Source organism: Nannobrachium achirus, assembly GCF_963921795.1.
Source record: "Nannobrachium achirus genome assembly, chromosome: 4".
NCBI lineage: Eukaryota > Metazoa > Chordata > Actinopteri > Myctophiformes > Myctophidae > Nannobrachium > Nannobrachium achirus.
Window position 1 is genome coordinate 67,865,194 of NC_137813.1, and position 23,070 is coordinate 67,888,263.

The following is a 23,070-nucleotide window of genomic DNA, read 5'->3' on the forward strand; positions in this document are numbered from 1 at the left end:
TTGTATGCACAAAAGAGCTGTGAAAAAAATGTCTGATGCGATAAGGGAAAAAAATAGCATAAGGCAGGGGTCTTCAACAGGGGGTCCGGGACCCCTAGGGGGTCCTCAGAGTTACTACAGGGGGTCCTCCGAATCTTCCAATCCTTTTTATATTAACAACTTGAACCCTAGTGTCAGTGTTGGTAAAGTTCACTTTCAAAATGAACGAGTTCATTTCATAGTTCATAATTCTACATTTTGAACTAAAGTTCATGGTTCCCCAAAATGAACTAACTTAGTTCTTTTTAGTTCTTTTTTTAACCATAATATTTTTATACTTTTGGCTATTAACTCATTTTGTGCCCGCGATTTTCGGTCGCAATGATGTCCAGAGTGCCTCCCGCAGGCTCCGTCCACTTGCACTCTCTTATTTTGAAGGCCCAGAAGTGCACCGCGTGATCACTTCCGGTCTGACGTCATCGGGTCGTGCGCCGGAACCGATCGTTGTTTACGTGGTGCCATGCTGGATTGCGTTGGAGCTTTTATACATGTGTTATATAAGCGAGCATCTGCCTCCATCTTCGCTTCTAAAGTGTAGTTTTGAGATAATGGACATTAAAGATGAGATCCCCCGTCCACCTCAATGTTATGGGATGACTATTGTGTGCTCGTGGAGCCGTGATGATGACAAATCAGCGCGGATTTTCGTCTCCGGACATCCGGCCATTCTACTCGGTAATGTACTCAACGTTACAGTAATTTATTACTTTTCGCGCGACATCACGCATTCGGCACTGTAAGTACTCGAGTACTTATCGCGTGACATCACGCAAACGGCACAGAATGAGTTAAAAAAAAGAAAAAAATATATGTTTAGACGTTGCTGCAAGCTATTATTTGTCAAAATTATTGACACAGCCCATAAGGAACCACACACAGCAATAATTTCATCCAGCTTAACATTGAGGTGCCCACAATATTTAGGTGCCAACTGCCCAGTCTTCCTGCACCCTTATTGTGAAGGGCTGAAGGCAGTTTCTAAACCTCGCGCACATGTTTCCGCGTTAAAATAGCTGATCTACAAGCTCACGTTGTCTCGTGGATGCGACGCGTTGTGAGCTTGCAGATCAGCTATTTTCGCCGTGCAACACACATACGACAAAGTAGTCAGGCTTTGCTTGCGAGTTGCGACTGCGACACGTAACGAGGAGGAGATTCACAGTGCTTCATGTGATGAAGCACCCAGCTGCAGCACCGCATATCAACGTTCGCGAGGAGCTGCGTGCAGTGCGTGCTATTGGAGCATGTGAATGAAAAAGAGACGAGAGGACAGGCGACCGCGGAGGCGCGGACCGCCGCATGAACGGCCGACGAACGCCGTTCACGGGCGTCAGAATGAACGCGTTCGACAATATCGTTCATCAAGCGAAAACAAAGAATGTTCAGTTCACGTTTGCCCAAAATATGAAGCCAAAAATAGGTTGTGGGGGTCCTTACTTCGTCTCTCTCTCAACTAAGGGGTCCTTGGCCTGAAAACCTGAATTCTCCTGGCATAGGGTAAAAAATTAACACAATATCACATGTCATCAACAAATACGAAACACATTATGTACAAAGAAGAGAAGGGGAAAAAACTGCTGCAGTGAATGACACCGCCATTTGATGGAAATTGACATTTACCAACCCTTGTCTTCTCCTTTTTCCAGGACAGTTTTGAAAGACAAGATGCACTCAAAATTGTTTCAGTTGACGGATAGTGGGCTACTTTTTGTTCCACCAATGTTCATTCGTTTAGCTTAAAGGTGATACACCATGCATTTAAAAAGTATTTGTCATATTGTTTATGTCCCAAAAACGTTTTTCAAAAGGTTTGAGGCTGAATAGAGAGCCTCTCATTTTTGAATGGCTCTCAGAGCATTCCCCCCCCCCCCCCCCCCCAGAGCATACCCCCCCCCCCCCCCCCCCCCCAAAAAAAAAATATTTATTTTTGAGAAAAAAAAATTTTCTTCAAAAACGGCCGTTTATGACGTCACGAACGGCAGCAAATCTGGACAGTCTGTTTTGAGAACCCGTGGGATGCTTTTAACCTCCACCTTCCCAAAACCAGAGAAAGACACAACGGTCTGAAATGGGACTTTGTGAGGATAGAAGGTGCTAGTGGGACCCCCAAAAAAGGTTTTAAAATAGGAAAAGTTAATTTTCATGGTGTATCACCTTTAAAGGAGTAGTTCGCCCCCAAGATGACTTTTATTTTCTATTGATTAGTCATGCCATGGAGACTTGAGTTCAATAATATATATTTTTTTGTATTTGTTGCATCCCTAAGAAAAAATTGATTAGTCATCATTTTGGGGTTGACTTACTCCTTTAAGTTTCCTTTCGTATGATTTTAAATCATGTTGTATTGATTGTTGAATCACATTTCTGTTATCATTAGTGTTCACATTTTGTTAATACGATGATTCTTTTTTTTTGCAGGACTGCTATGCAGTTGTCACGGGCGGGGCAGAGCAGACGAAGGCACTTCTAGAGAATAAGTTTGACCACATATTCTACACAGGTACGCGCTCACCTGAAGACATTCATATTCTACACAGGCACACACGCCTACATTCATCTTTTACACAGGTACTAGAGTTCTCAATGGGCCTGAAAGTTTAGGCGGGCCGAGGCTCGGCCTGGCCCGAACAATACTTTTAGGCCCGAAAACACGAAAAGGTGTCAACATGCAGCTTAACCAGTAAGACTCCCTAATCGGGAGATAAGCGACCGTAGGTGGCTTATCTCCACAAATAGGGCAAAAATTTGTTTTTCCAAAATCTTCCTGATCCATGTTGATGACATGAGTGTAGACATGCTGTGTAGTGATATTCGTGATTTTAGGGCAAAAACTGTAGGAGCAGTGTCCAAAAATGTGTTTTAAAAATCGGCCTGAAGGTGGCGCTACAATAGGGCCATGTGAGAAATGAGGGGTGGGGTCTCCGCGTTGCCTTGGCGGACGAATAGGTACCGGCCCCGGCTCTCCCGGACGCTCCTAGCCCGAGTTACGGCATTTTATGTGCGCTGCAGTGGCAGGGGGTCCTCCACTGGGGGCGCCACCACTTTTGCATCCGTTCTGGAGCACCAGGAGTCGGTGGTCCCCGGGAATTCCCCGTGAGCAGCCCCGTTGGGGTGGTCATTTGGTCATTTTTGCACATTTGGTCATTTTTTACATCTGGGGGTCCCCCAGGGACCTGGGGGTCCCTGGGGCTCTGGGGGTCCTTGAAGGTTGTAGTTTGGCAGTCAAGGAGTGTGTGTGCAAAATTTGGCATGGATGGGGGCAACGGTTGTGGAGATATGAGCAGGGCAAAAGTGTGACGGACTCACTCACTGACTGACTGACTGACTGACTGACTCAGCCACGGACAGCCGGTGGAGGTTTCTACAGTAAGTAGCTCCCTACGGTCGCAATAACCTCATAGTCATGCATCCAACACACTTTGAACTGAGAATTTCGATCTTTGATCTACGATTTTCGATTGTACTCGTAATGATTAAGACCGTCAGGTCGCAGTTACTATCAAAACCTCCACCGGCAGTCAGTCAGTAAGTCAGTCTGTCTGTCTGTCAGTCACACGTCACACTTTTGCCCTTCTCATATCTCCGCCACCGTTGCCCTGATCCATGCCAAACTTTGCACACACACACTCCTTGGCTGCCAAACCACAACCTCCACCCATCTTTTTCTCACATGGCCCTCTTCTAGCGCCACCATGAGGCCGATTCTTGCAAAACACATTTTTGGACACTGCTCCTACAGATTTTGGCCTAAAATCACGCAAAGCGGTACACAGTATCTCTAAAGTCATTTTATCAACATGGATCTGTCCCATTTCCTATATTCCCTCCTGATTGGCTACCATTGCCTTCTAAAGTTTGTGACCTGGCGGTCGCTTATCTCCCGATTAGGGAGTCTTAAGCCCTTATCAGAGTCTGCGGTGAAGAGCCTATCACCGCAAATTTTAGGTGTAAAGCTATCCACCTAAAGTGAGAAAATAAGTGGAGGCCATCATAGTCAGTCACGGTGAAGTCCTATCACTGTGACTGACTGGTCTAGATCGACCAATCAGTGAACGGGGTGATGGGTCGATCTGTCTGAAAGTAAAAACCGAGAGATGTGTCAGTGTTAAGTAATGGCGCAATGTTGTAGTTTTATGACTTAAAAAGACTACACCGCGGTGGATAGCTTAGCACCGCGGTGCCTACTATGATAGGGGCTTTACTCGTCTCATGCTTATAGTTTTTCTCCGTCTCAGGTTCCCAGGCGGTGGCGCGGAGCATCCTGCAGGCGGCGGCCCTCCACCTGACGCCCGTGACGCTGGAGCTGGGCGGCAAGTGTCCGTGCTTCATCTACGGCCGCGTGCACGTGCAGGCGGCGGCGCGCCGCCTGGCCTGGGCCAAGTTCTTCAACGCGGGCCAGAGCTGCGTGGCGCCCGACTACGTGCTGTGCTCGCCGGAGATGCGCGACGCCCTGGTGCCCGAGCTGCGCAAGGTGCTGGAGGACTTCTACGGCAAGGAGCCGCGCAGCAGCCCCGACCTGGGCCGCATCGTGAGCCCCCGCCACTGGACGCGGCTCACCGACATGCTGCACAAGACCAAGGCCAGGGTGGTGATCGGCGGCGACGGCGACCAGGACGACAAGTACATGGGTGGGTGGACGTGCGGCGATGGATAGGGCTGTCACGATTATGTCGTTTTACATGATGATTAATTATCACTCAAATAATTGCGATTAACAATTTAATTGTGTTTTTGTGGTTGACAATTTCATTTTTGTTTGGCTTTTAGGCTTTGAAGTTGCACATGGCAGATATGACACATGGCCTAAATATACAAAGAAATTACTGACATATTTGAAAAAGAACATTGATAGTGGAAATCGCGTTGTGAGCTTGTAGATCTGCTATATCCACTAATTGACTTCGCGAATAATCGCGATATGTCAAATAATTGCGATTAGACAATTATGTAATAATTGTGACAGCCCTAGTGAAGGAGAGTCACTAACATTTTGTCTGCCACCATAGACTGTTGTTTTATTTTGAAGAGCCCCGGAGGCCACGTGCGTGTGCATGCTGTGTAATCTGACGATTCCAAAATGGAGGTCTGTTTGTTTACAAACGGTCGCGAAACTAAAATCCTAACCGGGGCCGACCATCACGGAACAGTGTAGCCGCGGAAAAGAGCGTTTTTCGGCCTTTTCGGCGCTATTTGCACCTTTTATTCAGAGATACAGCCGTTTTTATGTTACAGCATTGAACAGGAGTCTATGGAGAATAGACGCTCCATTTTGCTTCTTGCCGCGTTGCGTCATGACCTATGCTTTCACCAGCACCCGCAGCAAGCAGCTGTTTACCTGGTTACCCTAGCAACGCTAACACAACTCCAGGCGGATTAGGCAGGGGAAGTGTTAATAGAGATGGGACGATATGAACATTTCATATCACGATTATCATGACCAAAGAAATCACGGATTACGATATTATTATTGCGATAGCTAAAATATCCCCAACATCGGTTATCCTGGGGCGGAACATTTGCCAAAAAATAGCCGATCTACAAGCTCACAACACGTTGCAACTATTATTTGGCAAAGAGATTTTGGTAGAGAGTGACAAAAGACGGTATCAAGTACGTATATCATTGGGGCACGGTGGCGCAGTGGTTGGCGCTTCGCCTCACAGCTAGAAGGTCCTGGGTTCGATTCCTGCCGGGGGAAGCTGTGGGCGCTGGGGGCGTGTTCCTCCCTCCGCGTCATCAGTGCCCACACCCTAGGGGGGGTTGGCGATAGGGCCTTTCTGTGTGGAGTTTGCCTGTTCTCCCCGTGTCTCCTTGGGCATAGGCCCTCACACAAAAACATGCAGTAGTCCTGGTTTCTATACTACCTCCCCCCGAGCCAGCCAGCCTGCTCACCAATTCCCCTGGCGCGGCAGGGGGAGAGTGGAAACCAGGACTACAGGTTAGGTAGTTGGCACTGGGTGAGAAAATGGGTTGCAAAAACCGTGGGATAAAAAATATAAAAAAAAGAAAGAAGAGAAAAAAGAAAGAGAGAAGAAAGAAAGAGGAAAGAAGAAAAGTAAAAAAAAAAAAGAAAAAACAAGTATGTATATCATAACTTAAGTACGTTTTACCAATGGTTAAATCTACTTTGGCGTGTGTGTTCCTGACTAAACATTCTCTGCACGTCCCTGCTACCAGCTCCCACAGTGGTAATAGATGTTCAGTAAGTTAACACCTTCTAAGCCAAGGGGAGCCCCTTAATGTTAAAACCGTACTATATCGCACATCCCCCCAGGGACTCTCAGCCACGTCGTACATTCCCGGACTTTGTCTTTAAAACCGGAATAAAAGCTTTTGATCCGAAAATCGGCGATCGTCTAACCTTCCCTAGTCACCACTCGTGCACTGATAGCTCATGCAGACCGTGCATGAAGCAGAGGTGACGTCAGCGCCTCTCCTTCTCCAAGGCACCTTCCACCCATCCGTTTACTGTCTACACACTCGAGCTCCTCCTGCAGCCATGCTTGGGGCTATGCTAGCGAAACTTTTCAGTTCTGTTCTTCAGTCACACATGGACTATTTGCGGGGACATTTACGTGAAAGGATCGCGCACGCGAAATGCACGGGGACATCGACGATCGGCCAAAACCCCCATTCTATCCCAACGGAGATCGAGAAAATCATGGTGAGTTACTGGCCTGGGGGAAAAAAAAAAAGAAAAAACAGCGGCGCTGTTCAAGATGGAGGGGCTGCGGGGTCATGTTTATAAACATAATATTATGTCTCAGATCACAATACAATAATAGAAATTTCACGGCTAATCTACCAACCACCATTCTATTTCGGACTGCAACGTGTTAAGCTGGCCGCACACTAGCTGATAATCGGGGCATTTAATGACCCTCCCGACAATCGGGCTGCCTGCGTCTGAAACGGGGTCGATTATCGGGCATAAATGTCGTCTAGCGTGAGGGCTCACAGATCAATCTGAACACTGCCGAGTGGCTCGGAGGGCGATCGGGGCCAGCCTGACTCTTTTAAAAAAATGTATTTTTCTGGATCACTACTGGTCTGGAACAGACCGAGAGAAAATGCAGCCACTGACGGACGCTAGAAACGGGGACTGTTGGTGGCGAGAGCCGCTGTTCTGAGTCTGACCCTCACCATAGTATCTGTATCTGAGCGACAGATCTCTCTCTCTCTCTTTCTCTCTCCATCTCTCCTTCTCACAGACACACACACATGCACACACACACAGACACACTTTTCATACCGTCTGTCCGTCCATTGAAAAGTCAACGGGTGCGGACGGGAGTGGGGTTGTGTTATATCAAACAGAAACAACAGAAATAAACAATACCATACAGCAGGGGTCGGCAACCTTTTTGACATGAAGTGCCATGTTTTAATTTTCTTGATAGTTAGTGTGCCATAACACATCAAAATGTCATATTTCCAATTGATTTGGACAGGCTACAAATAACATCCTTTATTTTTGTCCTTCCTCTTTAGAAATATATTCTTTTACATTAGGATGTAGGCTTATGTAGGCCTAATGATCATTAGACTCAAGCAATAACCCACTCTCCCAGACTGTCTCCCAGACTAGTCAGTCTCACCCACCCCAGTCAAAGTCATAAGCTTGAATGAATGTAGAATTACAGTATATGCAGGCAGTACGTGCCATATAGCTGTGAGGGCGCTCTCACACTTCTGCCAGTGTGCCAGTGATCACCATCCACTGTGCCAATGTTGACACCCGTGCCTAAGGTTGCCTACCCCTGCCATACAGTCACACACACAGGGTACAGGACAGGTCTCGCTTTTGCTCTTGCAAGTCAAAGACAAACCTACTCGCCCATTTCCTACAAAACCCTGCTCTGCAAGCCCTATAACGTGGCACGGAGGGACACGTTGTGGTCTTGGAGATCTACATGTTCTGCGCGCTACAGTCATACGGCTAATTGGGCATCATGAGAAGCAGACGCAGCAGTGTTGACTAGTTTAGCAGAGAGGGTAAAAGTCTGAGAGTTGAACTGATCCATGAAACAACTGTCAACGTGAACTCATATTATCATCAAAATGGGACACAACTTCCATATTGAAGTGTTTCTTTTTTCTTTTTTTTTGCGAGGCGATGGTGTTGAGTGGATAACGTTAATGTGTGTGTGTGTGTGTGTGTGTGTGTGTGTGTGTGTGTGTGTGTGTGTGTGTGTGTGTGTGTGTGTGTGTGTGTGTGTGTGTGTGTGTGTGTGTGTGTGTGTGTGTGTGTGTGTGTGTGTGTGTGTGTGTGTGTTGCAAGGCACAGCGCTCAGAAGGGCAGCCCCCGTGACATTTTGTATTCATTATATTATTGCGACCGTAGGTCGCACTTACTATCAAAACCTGCACAAACTGTCTGTCTGTCTGTCTGTCTGTCTGTCTGTCTGTCTGTCTGTCTGTCTGTCTGTCTGTCTGTCTGTCTGTCTGTCTGTCTGTCTGTCTGTCTGTCTGTCTGTCTGTCTGTCTGTCTGTCTGTCCGTCTGTCTGTCACACCTCACACGTCACACTATTGCCCTGCTCATATCTCCGCAACCGTTGCCCCGATCCATGCCAAATTTTGCACACACGCTCCTTGGCTGTCAAACTACAACCTCCAAGGACCCCCGGAGCTCCAGGGACCCCCAGGTCCCTGGGGGACCCCCAGATGTAAAAAATGACCAAATGTGCAAAAATGACCAAATGACCACCCCAACGGGGCTGCTCACGGGGAATTCCCGGGGACCACCGACTCCTGCTGCTCCAGAACGGATGCAAAAGTGGTGGCGCCCCCAGTGGAGGACCCCCTCCACTGCAGCTCACATAAAATGCCGTAACTCGGGCTAGGAGGGTCCGGGAGAGCCGGGGCCGGTACCTATTCGTCCGCCAAGGCAACGCGGACACCCCACCCCTCATTTCTCACATGGCCCTCTTCTAGCGCCACCATGAGGCCCATTTTTAAAACACATTTTTGGACACTGCTCCTACAGTTTTTGCCCTAAAATCACGCAAATCGCTACACAGTATGTCTACACTCATCCCATCACCATGAATCTGTCCCATATAGCGCCACCTTCAGGCCGATTTTTAAAAACACATTTTTGGACACTGCTCCTACAGATTTTGCCCTAAAATCACGAAAATCACTACACAGCATGTCTACACTCATGTCATCAACATGGATCAGGCAGATTTTGGAAAAACTAATTTTTGCCCTATTTGTGGAGATAAGCGACCTATCTCCCGATTAGGGAGTCTTACTGGTTTATTATTGCTGTGTTCGGGCCCGACTCAATCTGGATAGAATCCTGTAGTGTGTCCTAATCCTGAGTCCCCGACTTTTCAAATCGGCTAACTGTGAGCGTGTTTAGATTATCTGGTAAGAGAATCTGAAACGATTGTCCTGGAGTGTGTGGTGCTACCCGATTTCATCGCGCCCGATGATCTGCTAATGTAAGGCCAGCCTTAGTAACAGTATTTTTTTTACTCATAACAGCTCCTACGGTGGTGGTGGACGTGCCCGAGGGAGACATCCTGATGGGGGAGGAGATCTTCGGGCCCATCCTGCCCATCCTGACCGTGGACTCTCTGGAGGAAGGCATCGAGTTCATCAACCGCCGGGACAAGGCCCTGGCCCTCTATGTCTTCTCTGAGGAATCCTCGGTAAGACTGCAACCGGGGGCCTCCGGGATGCCCAGGTCCCTGCTTTAATCTGTCTCTCTCTATCACCTAAGGCAGTGGTTCTCAACCTTTTCAGTCTGCGACCCCAAAAATTATCATACTTGAACTGGGGATCCCCCACCCTGACGAGAACTAAGAGTTGAGGCATTACATTTTGTCTAGCTCTATTGTGAAAATAGCAGATCTACATGCCCACAACGCCTCGCGTCTGCTATTTTCACAATTTCTGCCTCTAATATTTGACAATTTGGCCAATGTTTAATTTGTCATAGAGGTATTAAAAAGTCCTTAAATTGTCACTTTAGAAATGTGCAGAAACCCTCTATACACTTAAACGTTATATTGGTTTGTTTACTGTTTAGTGAGAAAACAATGTTGCATATTAAGCTAAACATTTGGGGACCCCCCAAAATAATTTGGGGACCCCCCTGGGGGTCCCGGCCCACAGGTTGAGAACCACTGTCCTAAGTGGTCCTTGGGATGAAAAAGACCACTGACTTAAACTCATTTGCAGCATTTTAAAAATCTCTTTGAAGTTCCAGGATGCCACGAGTCTCCGTAGACTTCCATGTAATTCATAGTGCACGGATCATGCACACCCATGCCTAGATCATGCACCACGCTTTATAGAGCAGTGATGGCTGAGTGGTTAGTGTCCATACCTAGGACTCCGGAGACCCCAGAGGTCGCAGGTACGATTCCCCGCTCCAGCTATCACTGCTCCCCCCCTCGCGCTCCTTGTGGGCTGCATTGGGTTCAGCTGGGTTAAGCTGAAAAAAAAAGCAGCTGGGTTGGGCTGCGATACTCGAATTTCCCTCGCGGGAGGAGTAGGTAACTATCATCATTATCAGCTTTCACACAAAGAAATCCGCTTGGAAATCCATTCAGGCATTCAAGAGATGGCAGCCATTATGTTTTCATCATATGTAAACAAACATGGTTGCCATGTTTGAAAGATGGGGTTGGTATGGGCCCTATGGGGGTTAAACATGCAATTTCGCATTTTCTTTTTTTTTTTAACGCCCCAAAACTCTGGGAACTCGTGGTAAAGCAGTCAATTAGTTAAAATGCTACAATTTCACAGTTTGAATGTGTACTAGCACCCTTAACGGGGCTGCGGGCTTATAATATCGCTGTCAGGCAGAAACCTGATGGTTTGAATTTTTTCGTCATTTGATTTAATGCTACTGTAGCTGCCTACATCACATACAGGGCAAGAGTGTCAAACAAAAGTTGCGAAAAATCCTGATTCATGCCTAAGAATTATTTGAGACGATTAGTTTGTTTATTGTTGTTCAAGATAAATCACTGGTTAAATATTGATTCAAAACCTGGTTTCAAAGTCTTTCTAAAATAGTGAAAATAACTGACCCACATAAGATAAGATAAGACGTTTATTTGTCACTGTATGAGAACATACAACGAAATGTTATTTAGTGCACACAACACTGACAGCATCAGTAACAAAGACAATAAAAGCAATAAGCAATATGCCATAAAACCATTTGTTTGTCAGTCAGTCATAAGTCCATAGTCTGTCAATCAATACAAGACCATCCATATACATGTAGTATCATAAAGAATAAAATATAATAGTATAAAAATTAAAAGAATAAAAGAAAGACAGCAGCCTCAGATAAGCATATCATATCATATACTGTAATAATACTGCACTTGCTCATAGTTCATAGTACATCTGGCACCAAGGCCAGAAAAACAGTTCATGTGCGTGTGCGTGCGCGCGCGTGTGTGTCTGTGCGCTCTTGCGAGTCCAACATGACTTTCACAGCCTTTGGATAAAAGCTGTTTGACAGCCTGTTAGTCCTGGCCGCAATGACCTTCAGTCTACCTGAGGGGAGGGTCTGGAACAGGTGATGTCCAGGATGTGAGGGGTCCTTGTAGATCTTTGAGGCCCGATTCTGGAGACGGTTTGAGTGGATGTCACTCAGGCGTGGAAGTGGAGAGCCGATGATCCACTGCGCCGTCTTAGTCACCCGCTGCAGATCTTTCCTCTCTGCATCAGTGCAGCTGGAGTACCAGACTGTGCAAGCATAGGTCAAGATACTCTCGATAGTAGAATGATAAAAGTTACTGAGCAAGTTCTGTGGAAGTCCACTGCGTTTCAGTTTCCTCAAGAAGAAGAGGCGTTTCTGGGCCTTTTTGACCAGATTTGAGGTATTGAGGCTCCAGGTCGAGTCCTCCGAGATGTACACACCGAGGAATTTAAAACTGGAGACCCTCTCAACCTCCTCTCCCCCGATACTCAGACAGCTGTGACTGGGTTTCTCCTTCCTGAAATCCATAATGATCTCCTTTGTTTTTTTTGTGTTCAGGCTCAGATCATTGTCCTTGCACCAGGCAGCTAGTGAACTGACCTCCTCCCTGTATGCCACCTCGTCATTGTTTGTTATCAGACCCACTATGGTCGTATCGTCCGCAAACTTGACTAGAGTGTTGGAACGGTTGTGGGCAATACAGTCACTGGTGAAGAGAGAGTAGAGGATTGGGCTAAGGACACATCCTTGGGGGACGCCTGTGTTCAATATAATAGTGGAGGATGTGTGCTGGCCTAGCCTGACCTTTTGGGGCCTGTTGGTCAGGAAGTCCTTTAGCCACAGACAGAGATTTGATTCTATACCTAGTGTCTGTAATTTGATTACCAATTTACAGGGGCTGATGGAATTAAATGCAGAGCTAAAATCAACGAACAACATCCTCACATAGATATTAGGCTTTCTCTCCAGATTCTCTAAATGAGAGAGGGCTGTGTGTAGCACTAATGCCACAGCGTCGTCAGTTGATCTGTTGGCCTTGTAGGCAAACTGATGTTGATCATGGGTGGGGGGGATGCAGGTCTTAATGTTGGCCAGCACCAGTCTCTCAAAACATTTCATGATCACCGGCGTGAGAGCAACCGGCCTGTAGTCATTCATACAGTTGATGGCAGAAGATTTGGGTACAGGGATGATAGTGGTTTCTTTGAGACAGGTTGGAACAGTTGCTTGCTTAAGTGACAGATTGAATATGTCTGCGAAGACTGCAGCAAGCTGGTCAGCACACGCCTTCAGTGCTGGGCCTGGGACACCGTCAGGCCCAGCTGCCTTGTTGCCATTGATGTTTTTTAAAACCTGTTTAACCTGATAAGGCTGCAAGGTGAGTTGACGTTGATGGCCCCCCTCCGTTGTGATGTTAATATCTGGACCTGCATTATTGCTATTCTCAAACCTGGCAAAGAATGCATTAAGCTGGTCTGGGAGGGTGGGGTCAGTCAAGGGGGGGGTACTGGGGATCTGCTTATAGTCTGAGAGATTTCTGATGCCCTGCCACATATCGCGGGAGTTGTTGTCAGTGAAATTGGCCTCACTACGTTCCTTGTATTGTTTTTTTGCATTTTTTATGCCTCTGTTCAGGGCGGCTCTAGCTCTGCTATAAGCCTCCCTGTCCCCTGATCTAAAGGCACTGTCCCGGGCTCTGAGCAGTAGTCTCACCCCATTAGTGAACCATGGTTTCTGGTTGGGGAATATTTTAATCTGCTTTTTGGGGCATACATTGTCAGTGCAGAAGTTTATGTAGGCCAATACAGTGGAGGTGTACTGCTCGATGTCCTCATGTTCAAAGAGCTCCCACATTGTGTCCTCGAAACAATCCTGCAGAGCTGATGAAGCCTCCTCTGTCCAGGTCTGCACCGTTTTGACTTGGGGCTTGGCTCTGCAGATGTGCGGCTTGTAAGCTGGAATGAGTACAACAGATAAATGGTCAGATTTTTTCTCTGTTCCCAAATTTCCCAGTTCGGGGGATTTATAAGCCTTATAGGCTCCAGGTATATTTGTGTATACCTGGTCCAATGTTTTGTGTACTCTGGTCTTAATGTCAATGTTTTTATAAAACTTAGGCAAGACAGTCTTAAGGTTTGTGTGATTAAAATCACCGGCCACGATAAAGAAGCTCTCTGGGTGTTTGTTCTGTTGTTTGCTAATAGCATCATGCAGTTTAGCCATAGCTATTTCCATTAGCTCGGGGATGGACATAAACAGCCATAACAAAGGCTGCCGACATCTCCCTTGGCAGAAAGAATGGTCTGCACTTTAGCAACAAAAACTCTAAGTCCGTGCAACAATGTTTTCCTATAACAGAAGTATCCGTGCACCAACTGTTATTTACATATATGCACACGCCGCCTGCTTTCCCCTTACCCGAGTCTCTTGTGCGGTCCGCTCGGTAGATGGTTAACCTTTGGGGCAACACTCTTGTATGACGAATGATTGTATAATAGATAGCGTCATTGTCTGGCAGAAACCTCGTATGGTTTTATACGTTCATTTATTTAACAGCTTTTATTTCTTCTTCTTTTTTCCTCAAGGTGGTGAACACGGTTCTGAAGCAGACCAGCAGTGGAGGATTCTGCTCCAATGATGGCATCCTCCACATGACCCTGCCCAGCCTGCCCTTTGGAGGAGTCGGTAAGAATGGCATGTCTGGAACAACAAAGAGTTGCATTTGTGGGGTGGTCGGCTACTGCCACCTAGTGGTCCTTTGTTGAGATTACATTTAGGCCTAGAATTATTGAATGCTTTAACCAGTGAAAAATAGCAGATCTACAAGCTCGCAGCGCGGCACCGGTGCCGCGCTGCGAGCGTGTAGATCTGCTATTTTTGAAAAAGTTGTGAAAATGTGTGCAAATCTGTGAATAGATGTATTTTCAAAGCAAACGTTTGTAACTCAAATTTAGCTTCTGGGTGGTCCCTGCTGGAACTAAATATTTTGAGATGGGGGTCCGTGGCCAAATAAATATCATTTTGGGGGTCCTTCACATGAAAAGGTTTGAGAACCACTGACATAGTAGTCTCTCAAGAACAGACTAACTGAGCTCCAGTTAAGTGAAAAGGACCTATTCTTTGACGATGGCTGGCCAGATTGCTGACATAGAAACATAGGTTTTTCAAAAAATCTCAGAAGGATTCAAAAGACACTTATAGAATTTGGTCAAAATTCAAATTTTCACGATTTTTCAAAAATAGCAGATCTACAAGCTCGCAGCGCGGCACTCGGTGCCTACCCAATAGTGACAGAATCCATTGAAAAATCCATTCTATCAATTAGAGCCCAACTTGTTGGCAATAGTTTTTGAAAACCTGGCCTATACCCATACCTAACCCCATGATGTTTGGTTGTAAAAAACAACCCAGGGATCAATTAGGCCTGTCACAATTATAATATAATCGTTTAATCACAATTATTTGACATAATCACAATTATTTTGTCATAATTGTCATAATTATGTTGAACATTTTTCATATATTTTTCAAAAATAGCTAACAGATCTACAAGCTCACAACGCGACTTGATGCGATGCGTTGTGAGCTTGTAGATCGGCTCTTTCCAATATCAATATTCTTTTTTTAAGTATAAAGTTGTCAATTATATGTCATTTCTTTGTATATTTAGTATGTGTCATATCTGCCATGTGTAACTTCAAAGCCCACAAGCCAAACAGAAATGTAATTGTCGACGACAAAATCACAGTTAAATGGTCAATCGCAATTATCTGAGTGACAGTTTACCCATTTAGAACGGGTACACATTGTTGTGTATCATTATTTTATGCTTTAACTATTGAAAAATAGCAGATATGTAGATCTTCTATTTTTTTTTTAATCGTGAAAATTAGAATTTTGACCCGATTCTATAAGTGTCTTTTGAATCCTTCTACGATTTTTTGAAAAACCCTATGTTTCTATGTCAACAATGTGGCCAGCCATCGTCAAAGAAAAGTTCCTTTTCACGTAACTGGAGCTCAGATAGTCTGTTCTTGAGAGACTACTATGTCAGTGGTTCTCAAACTTTTTCTTGTGAAGGACCCCCAAAATGATATGTATCCGTTCCAGGGACCCCCGCAGAAGCAAAATTTGAGTTACAAACGGTTCCCTTTGAAAATACATATATTCAAAGATTTGCACACATTTTCACGACTTTTTCAAAAATTGCAGATCTACAAGCTCGCAGCGCGGCACTTTATCGAGCCTGCTATTGAGCGTTTTCTAATATTTTGAGGAAAGATACCGGTATGAGACAAAAATTTCAGAACATAACTGGTATCTTTTTTTATTGGCCAGTTGTTGTGACTGTTTGTTGCTGACCACAATCTATGAAGACGACAATTGACAAGTGTAACAAATATCATTAAATATCATTAAAACAATCATTCATTAGTCATTCATTCAGTCATTCATTAGCGTGCAATAAGTGTAAAATGGTTTATATTATGGATAGTACTGTAATAACTTCTCGATCGCCTCTTATCTTGATTGTTTAAACATGACATCATGGGCCGCTATGCTCGATAACGAGCTTGATAAGCTTATTGCTACCGGGTACTCAATAAATGTGCTATCGGGTTATCGAGCTACCCTTGTTTAGGGCTCCATCCCTAACCCTGTGTGTGTGTGGTTGTCTCTTTCCTCCCCACCAGGTGCCAGTGGCTGGGGCAGCTACCACGGCCGCTGGGGCTTCGAGACCTTCAGCCACCGGCGCGGCGTGATGCTGCGCGGCTGGGCGCTGGAGTTCATCAACGGCCTGCGCTACCCGCCGTACACGGAGCGCAACCTGGGCTGGCTGCGCTGGACCGCCTCCGCCAAGAAAGACTGGTTCAGCTGCTCCGTGATGTGATGCGACGAGACGAGGCGAGACGATGTTGTCCACACAAAGCAGGGGGGGGGCCAGTCCTTAAACCAGGGTTCCCCAATTAGTTTTCCCCAAGGGCCGAATTATGTCTAGGGTACCGAGCCGAGGGCCACAACATTGCAGGGGGGCGACGGTGGCGTTCCCGCTACTCCAGCGACAGTTTTCGTCGTTGACGGGTGAAAATCTTGTATGTCCAAAACTTTTCGTTTTGAATTTATCATTTTAAAAATGATTTAAACTAGTGAAAACAGCCGATCTACAAGCACACCGCGAGGCGGCGTGTGCTTGTAGATCTGCTGTTTTCACTACTTTTGTGCGACGGCATTGTATGATTAGCGAAAGAACGTACAAATTTGGAGATTTCCACCCGACAACGACGATATACTAGTGTTGTTGCTGCTCTTATACCACCATTATTACTGGGGTTGGTGTGGGCCAGACCGTAGCCCCCCGTGGGCCGCAAATGGCCCGCGAGTCGCCTATTGGGGAACCCTGCGTTAAACGGACGTTTCACTTTCAAACGTGTTTGGGGTCATTTTATCGTCTACGTTTGTGAGTGCCCCCCAGACAGCTTTTAAAGGGATATTCCACTTTCAACAGGGAAACAGCTTATGGGCTTCTCTCCACATACACATCCATTGTAACTTCAAACTCCATTTTATCCATGATAGATTCATTAAAAACACATTATTTTTTCTGGTGACTCATTATACCCTCCTAATATGTGAGCAGGCCGTGTTTTTTCCGTAACTTTTTTTCATTTATTTTTAATAATTATTAGGGAAAATAAATAAAAATTTAATAAAAAACATAATTATTAAAAATAAATGAAAAAGGTTATTGAAAAAAAACACGGCCTGCTCACGTATTAGGAGGGTAATATGAGTCACCAGAAAAAATAATGGGTGTTCTTAATGAATCTATCATGGTTAAAATGAAGTTTGAAGTTACAATGGGTGTGTGTGGGGAGAGGCCCTGGGCCTGGAGGGCCTGGTAACATTTACACCAAATATCTAAATATTGAATCAAGCAAATAAAAAAATGCCCAGGGTGTTCATAAAAGCCTGATTAGACAATAAAATGACCAAGAGTTTTTGAAAGTGGAATATCCCTTTAAAGGACAACTTTGTCTTTTTTACAACAAGGGTTCATATTTTAGATTGTAATTAGAGAAAAGAAAAGATGAATGTTAAAATGTTTTCATTTACTGCTTTCTATTGTTTTAGTGATTTTAATTACTTTGATTTCAGTGGTTAGGGGCATGCGTGCAAGTGGCTAAATATGTCTTTTTAGACACAACAAGCCCATTCCCAAGATGCACCACAATCTTTCATGTGCATATGGGACTTATGGGGGCTAGTAGTGTTACAGTAAAGAAATCACCGGCTTATTGTGTCTAAAAAGACTTATATTTAGCCACTTGTACGCATGCCCCACATTTAGCACGGTAAACACGATAAAACAATAGAACGAAGTAAATGAAAACACTCACCTTTTCTCTTCTCTAATTACAATCTAAAATATGAACCCAAAGTTGTCCTTTAAACAACTTCGTCCTTCTGAACATGTCAGAAAGTGTAACATCCCTTTAAGGAGTCTCGGTAGGGCGGCAATTGTCACCCTCCTGATGTTGAAAGTTTTACCTCAAATTCAGTTTATTTGTGCATATTATTCTTTCCCCAACTTGTACTTTGTCTTTCTTTCTGAAATCCCACCCCTGCCCCAAAGAACACGATGTCCCATCATAGCCAACGTGTAGGGTGGAAACCTTGTATGTCTGCCCAAAAAACGCATACTTTTCCGGGAAAAAGTGTAATAAAATGACCAAGTGTTCTAATTATTTAATCAAAGCTCTTGTTAATACTTTTCATTTGTTAAATATTCATAAAACCAGCACACACACACCAGGGACGTGCTGGGACCCTGATTCAGCCCGGGAAAAAGAGTTGGAGAGGCCCTTATATTTCGTCGTTGTCGGGTGGAAACCTTATATGTCCAAAACCGTTTGTTTTGTATTTATCATTTTAAAAACGATTTAAACTAGTGAAAACACTTTTGTGCAACAGCCTTGTATGATGAAGCAGGGCTTTGCGAAAAAATGTATAAATTTGAAATTTGGAGATACAAGGTTTCTGCCCGACAGTGACGATTTACTTTGTTGTCCGCACAGCCCCCAAAATGGAACGAAGGCCGACATTTTATTTAATTTTTTTCCTAATGGCCGGCCTGGACCGGCCGGGAATGAACCGGCCGTTCGGGAGTTGTCCCGCTTTGCACGTCCCTGACACGCACACAAATAGCACAACGTGGTGCGTTGTGAGCTTGTGCATTTGCTATGTTTGCCACTTTTGAGCCGGGGTGTCGCACCAAATTCTGGGCCCTGGGTACAAGGATTCACTGCAGGCCCCCCATGAATGCTCTTTATAGGAGGAGTGGATTTAACCCATTTAGACCGGGAATGCATTATTACGCGTTATTAATGTGCTTCAACTATTGAAAAATAGCAGATATACAAACTCACAGCGCGGCACCGAGTGCCACACTTCGAGCTTGTAGATCTGCTATTTTTGAAAAAACGTGAAAAAAAGTTTTTTTTTTTTAAAACGATGTTTCTATGTCAGTGGTTCTCAAACCTTTTCATGAGAAGGACCCCCAAAATTATATGCATTTGGCCACGGACCCCCATCTCAAAACATTTCGTTCCAGGGACCCCCCAGAAGCAAAGTTTTTGTTCACTTAAAACATACATAATATTCAATATTCAGATTTCCACACATTTTCACGACTTTTCAAAAATGTTCTAACTTTGGATAGGCCTATCTCTTTTTCAAAGTGAACATTTGTATCAAATATTTGCTTCTGCATTTATAGAATCGGGTCAATATACCATTCAAATTTTTCTCTCAGTGCTGTGAGCTTGTACATCTACTATTTTTCAATAGTTAAAGGGATATTTCACTTTCAAAAAAGCTTTTGGTCATGTTATCGTCTAATCAGGCTTTTATGAAAACCCTGAACAGTTTTTATGTTGCTTTATTCAATATTTAGATATTTGATGTAAATGATGACATTTTAACTATGATAGATTCATTAAAAACACCCATTATCTTTTTTCTGGTGACTCGTAATACCCTCCTAAAAGAGCAGGCCGTGTTTTCATTTGTTTCAACTTTTTTCATTTATTTTTAATAATTCTTTGGGAAAATGGAAAGAATTAAATACAAAAATGAATTTTCAAATCCTTCTAAGGTTTTATTTTTGGAAAACCTATTGAAAAAACCTATGTTTCTATGTTGGTGGTGCTCAAACTTTATGTGAAGGACCCCCAAAATTATACGTATTTGGCCACGGACCCCCATCTCAAAATATTTAGTTCCAGGGACCCCCCAGAAGCAAAATTTGAGTTACAAATGTTCGTTTAAAAAATACATTTATTCAAAGATTTGCACACATTTTCATGACTTTTCAAAAATAGCAGACCTACAAGCTCGCAGCGCGGCACTCGGTGCCGTGCTGCGAGCTTGTATATCTGCTATTTTTCAATAGCTAAAGTATAAAATAATTAAGGCCCCTCCACCTTGGGCCCTTGTAACTCCCTGCACTTTCCCCCCCATGTGACGCCCCTGTTTCGTAACTACAAACTCTATATTAACCATATTAATGTCATTGAAAACAACCGTCCTTAGCCATCTAATGTGGGAGGGGGCTGTGTTTCTTCTTAATTCATGCTTGTCAGGGCGAGGGTCCCCAGTTCAAATATGTTTGTTTTGGGGGTCACGGTCCTAAAAAGGTTTGAGAACCCCTGGTTCAGCGAGACCCAAGTGAGGAACATGTTTACAATCACTGCATTCCCGTCCAGAACGCATCACACCGTCAATTAGGGCATTCACTAACTATTCGATATTCGAATATCAAAGTCACTATTCGACGTTGTTCACCGAAGTCGAATATTAATATTAATGTGACTTGGTTCTACAGATAAATATTGTGAAAATAGCAGATCTACATGCTCACAACGCCTCGCGTTGCGAGGCGTTGTGAGCATGTAGATCTACTATTTTCACAATGTTCGCCCCTTGCTTACTAAATATTTGACAGTTTGGCCAGTCCTGTCGAATTTGAATACTTTGAGGTCGAATAATTCGAATGCTAAAAATCACTATTTGTGAATGCCCTACCGTCAATTTGAACCTCTTATCCCTGGACACCGTATTTTATACGGTACAAAACCGCAAAGACCTGCGTATGATGTTATAATGTGTGAAAATGTAGATGTTTGTGTGTGTTTTGGATTCTTAATTGTACTATTGTAAATACATTACTGCAGTGGAAGTCAGTTGAATTAATAAAATTATGTATTTACACGTATCAAGTTATTCTGTGGTTGATTTAATTGGTCTGAGGCCTTTTTTTGTTGAACCTTTTTGAGAAGAGATCTGTTTTGCACAAAAAACATTCCTTGGGCTAAAAAACGGCCCCACAAGACTATGGTTTAGTGATGAAAAGTGATGAGTCCGGGGGCCGTTTTAGTCCAATGAATGTTTTTTTTTAATGCAAAACAGATGCTTGCAATGGATTTAGAATCATGAAAAACCCCTAGTTTGACCCCTCATATGTTCATATGTTACTTAAAGCAGATCATTTTTTTGCTTTTTTCCCCCTGTAATGTAAAGTTAATGGGACACCAACTCTAGCGGCTGATAACACCAATTTAGCTGTGTCTCAGAAAGGGTTATCATACCAAGTTCAATAGGGTTAGGGTACCCTAACCCTAACCTGTATTTCTCAAATTATGTAGTAGATCTACACGTCCTCAAGACGCCAACATTTAAAGTCTCAGTAGTCTGTTGAATCAGTGATTATGGACAACCTGTGGTCTGGTTAAATCAGTGAGGATCCAGGTGAACAAAAAACTCATATACATATCGCATACTAATACATAAACAAGACCAAACCTAAAACTGCAAACAACAAACATAAACTGAACAAAGCATATACATTAGAGGGATCCCTGGCTAATACAACAAATATGCCTTAATACATTATAATGTATGTCTCTATAACTACACTGTAAAATTAAAAACACCTTAAATATTGTATTTCTTCTAGAAATAGCTAATCTTTCACTCAATAGGGGAAATGCCTGTCGCAAGTTGATGATGTCATAAAACTGTGTGATCTATCCCTATGGAATGGAAGGACACAGCCCAGAGGAGAGGGTGGCAACATGGTTCGACCACTTCCAGAGGCTCCTGGGAACATCAGTGGAAGAGGGAGAGGAGGAAAATATACCGACAGTCCTCCAGGGCCTGAACATCGACGACGGACCCTTCACAACCAGCGAGCTCGCCAGGGCAAAATCCACCCTGAGAGAGGGAAAAAGTGCTGGGCCTGATGGCATACCCCCAGAGGTCTTGAAGAACTGCGACCTAGACAACCTCATCCTAGACTTTTGCAACAATGCTCTACAGCACAACAAGCAACCTGAAATATGGTCTCTGTCTAACATCATCCCGGTGCCTAAAGCTGGAGACCTCTCAAAGCCAGACAACTACAGAGGCATCAGCCTGACATGTATCACTGCTAAGGTCTTCAACCGAATGATACTGAACAGGATACGGCATGCCATCGACCCTCACCTGAGAGAGAACCAAAATGGTTTTCGAGAGGAGAGAACAACCGTAGCACAGATCCTGGCATTAAGGAGATTAATAGAGCAGGTGAAAAAGGACAACCTAGCAGCTGTACTGTGCTTCATTGACTTCAAAAAAGCTTTTGATTCTATCCACAGAAGCAAGATGGTGAAGATCCTTGAGGCCTACAATGTCCCTCCCAACATTCTCCGGGCTATCGAGACCATGTACGCAAAAACAAGGGCCAAAGTGGTGACCCCGGATGGCAGCAGTGAGGTGTTTGACATCCGAGCTGGTGTAATGCAAGGAGACACCCTAGCCCCCTACCTCTTCATCATAGTTCTAGATTACGCGCTCAGGAAAGCCATAGGGGGACGAGAACAAGAGCTTGGCTTCACGCTAACACCAAGGAGGTCAAGGCGGCATCCCGCAGTAGTTCTGACAGACCTGGACTATGCGGACGACATCAGCCTGCTCTCCGACAGCATGGAACAAGCACAAGAACTCCTGAACAGGGTGGAGATAGAGTGTGCCAAAGTTGGTCTCAGGCTAAATGCTAAGAAAACTGAGGTTATCACCTATAACCTACCTGATCACTCACCTCTGACAACAACAGAAGGAGCTGTGTTGAAGGAAGTCAAGGACTTCAAGTACCTGGGCGCATGGGTCGACTCAACTGAGAAAGACCTTAAAGTAAGGAAGGCACTCGCGTGGAGGGCCCTGAACGGCATGAACAGTGTATGGAACTCTAACCTCCCCCGCCAAATCAAACTTAGCTTCTTCTTTGCAACGGTGGAGTCTGTTCTCCTCTATGGCAGTGAATGCTGGACCCTGAAGCCAACCCTGCAGAAGTCTCTAGACGGGTGCTACACTAGAATGTTGCGTGCAGTACTCAACATCAACAGGAGTGCACATGTTACCAACAGGAGCCTGTATGAGGGAATACCAAAGGTAAGCGAGAAAATTGCCACCAGAAGAATGAGACTAGCAGGACACTGCCAAAGACACCAGGAGCTTCCAGCCAGCAAATTGGTACTGT

The 23,070-nt window shown here is 44.6% G+C and overlaps 1 protein-coding gene across 2 annotated transcripts in view; it reads left to right on the forward strand.

Moving 5' to 3' along the window:
* The window catches only part of aldh3b1 (aldehyde dehydrogenase 3 family, member B1), a 34,247-nt gene extending 13,857 nt beyond the window's left edge, over positions 1-20,390 (forward strand). For both annotated transcript variants that reach the window (XM_080723995.1, XM_080723996.1), the window contains exons 6-10: positions 2,458-2,539; positions 4,275-4,667; positions 9,533-9,699; positions 14,078-14,177; positions 16,187-20,390. In XM_080723995.1, the coding sequence (XP_080580121.1) occupies positions 2,458-2,539; positions 4,275-4,667; positions 9,533-9,699; positions 14,078-14,177; positions 16,187-16,383 (939 nt within the window). In that variant the 3' untranslated portion in view covers positions 16,384-20,390. The remainder of the gene's footprint in view (positions 1-2,457; positions 2,540-4,274; positions 4,668-9,532; positions 9,700-14,077; positions 14,178-16,186) is intronic.
* Positions 20,391-23,070: the final 2,680 nt, after the last annotated feature.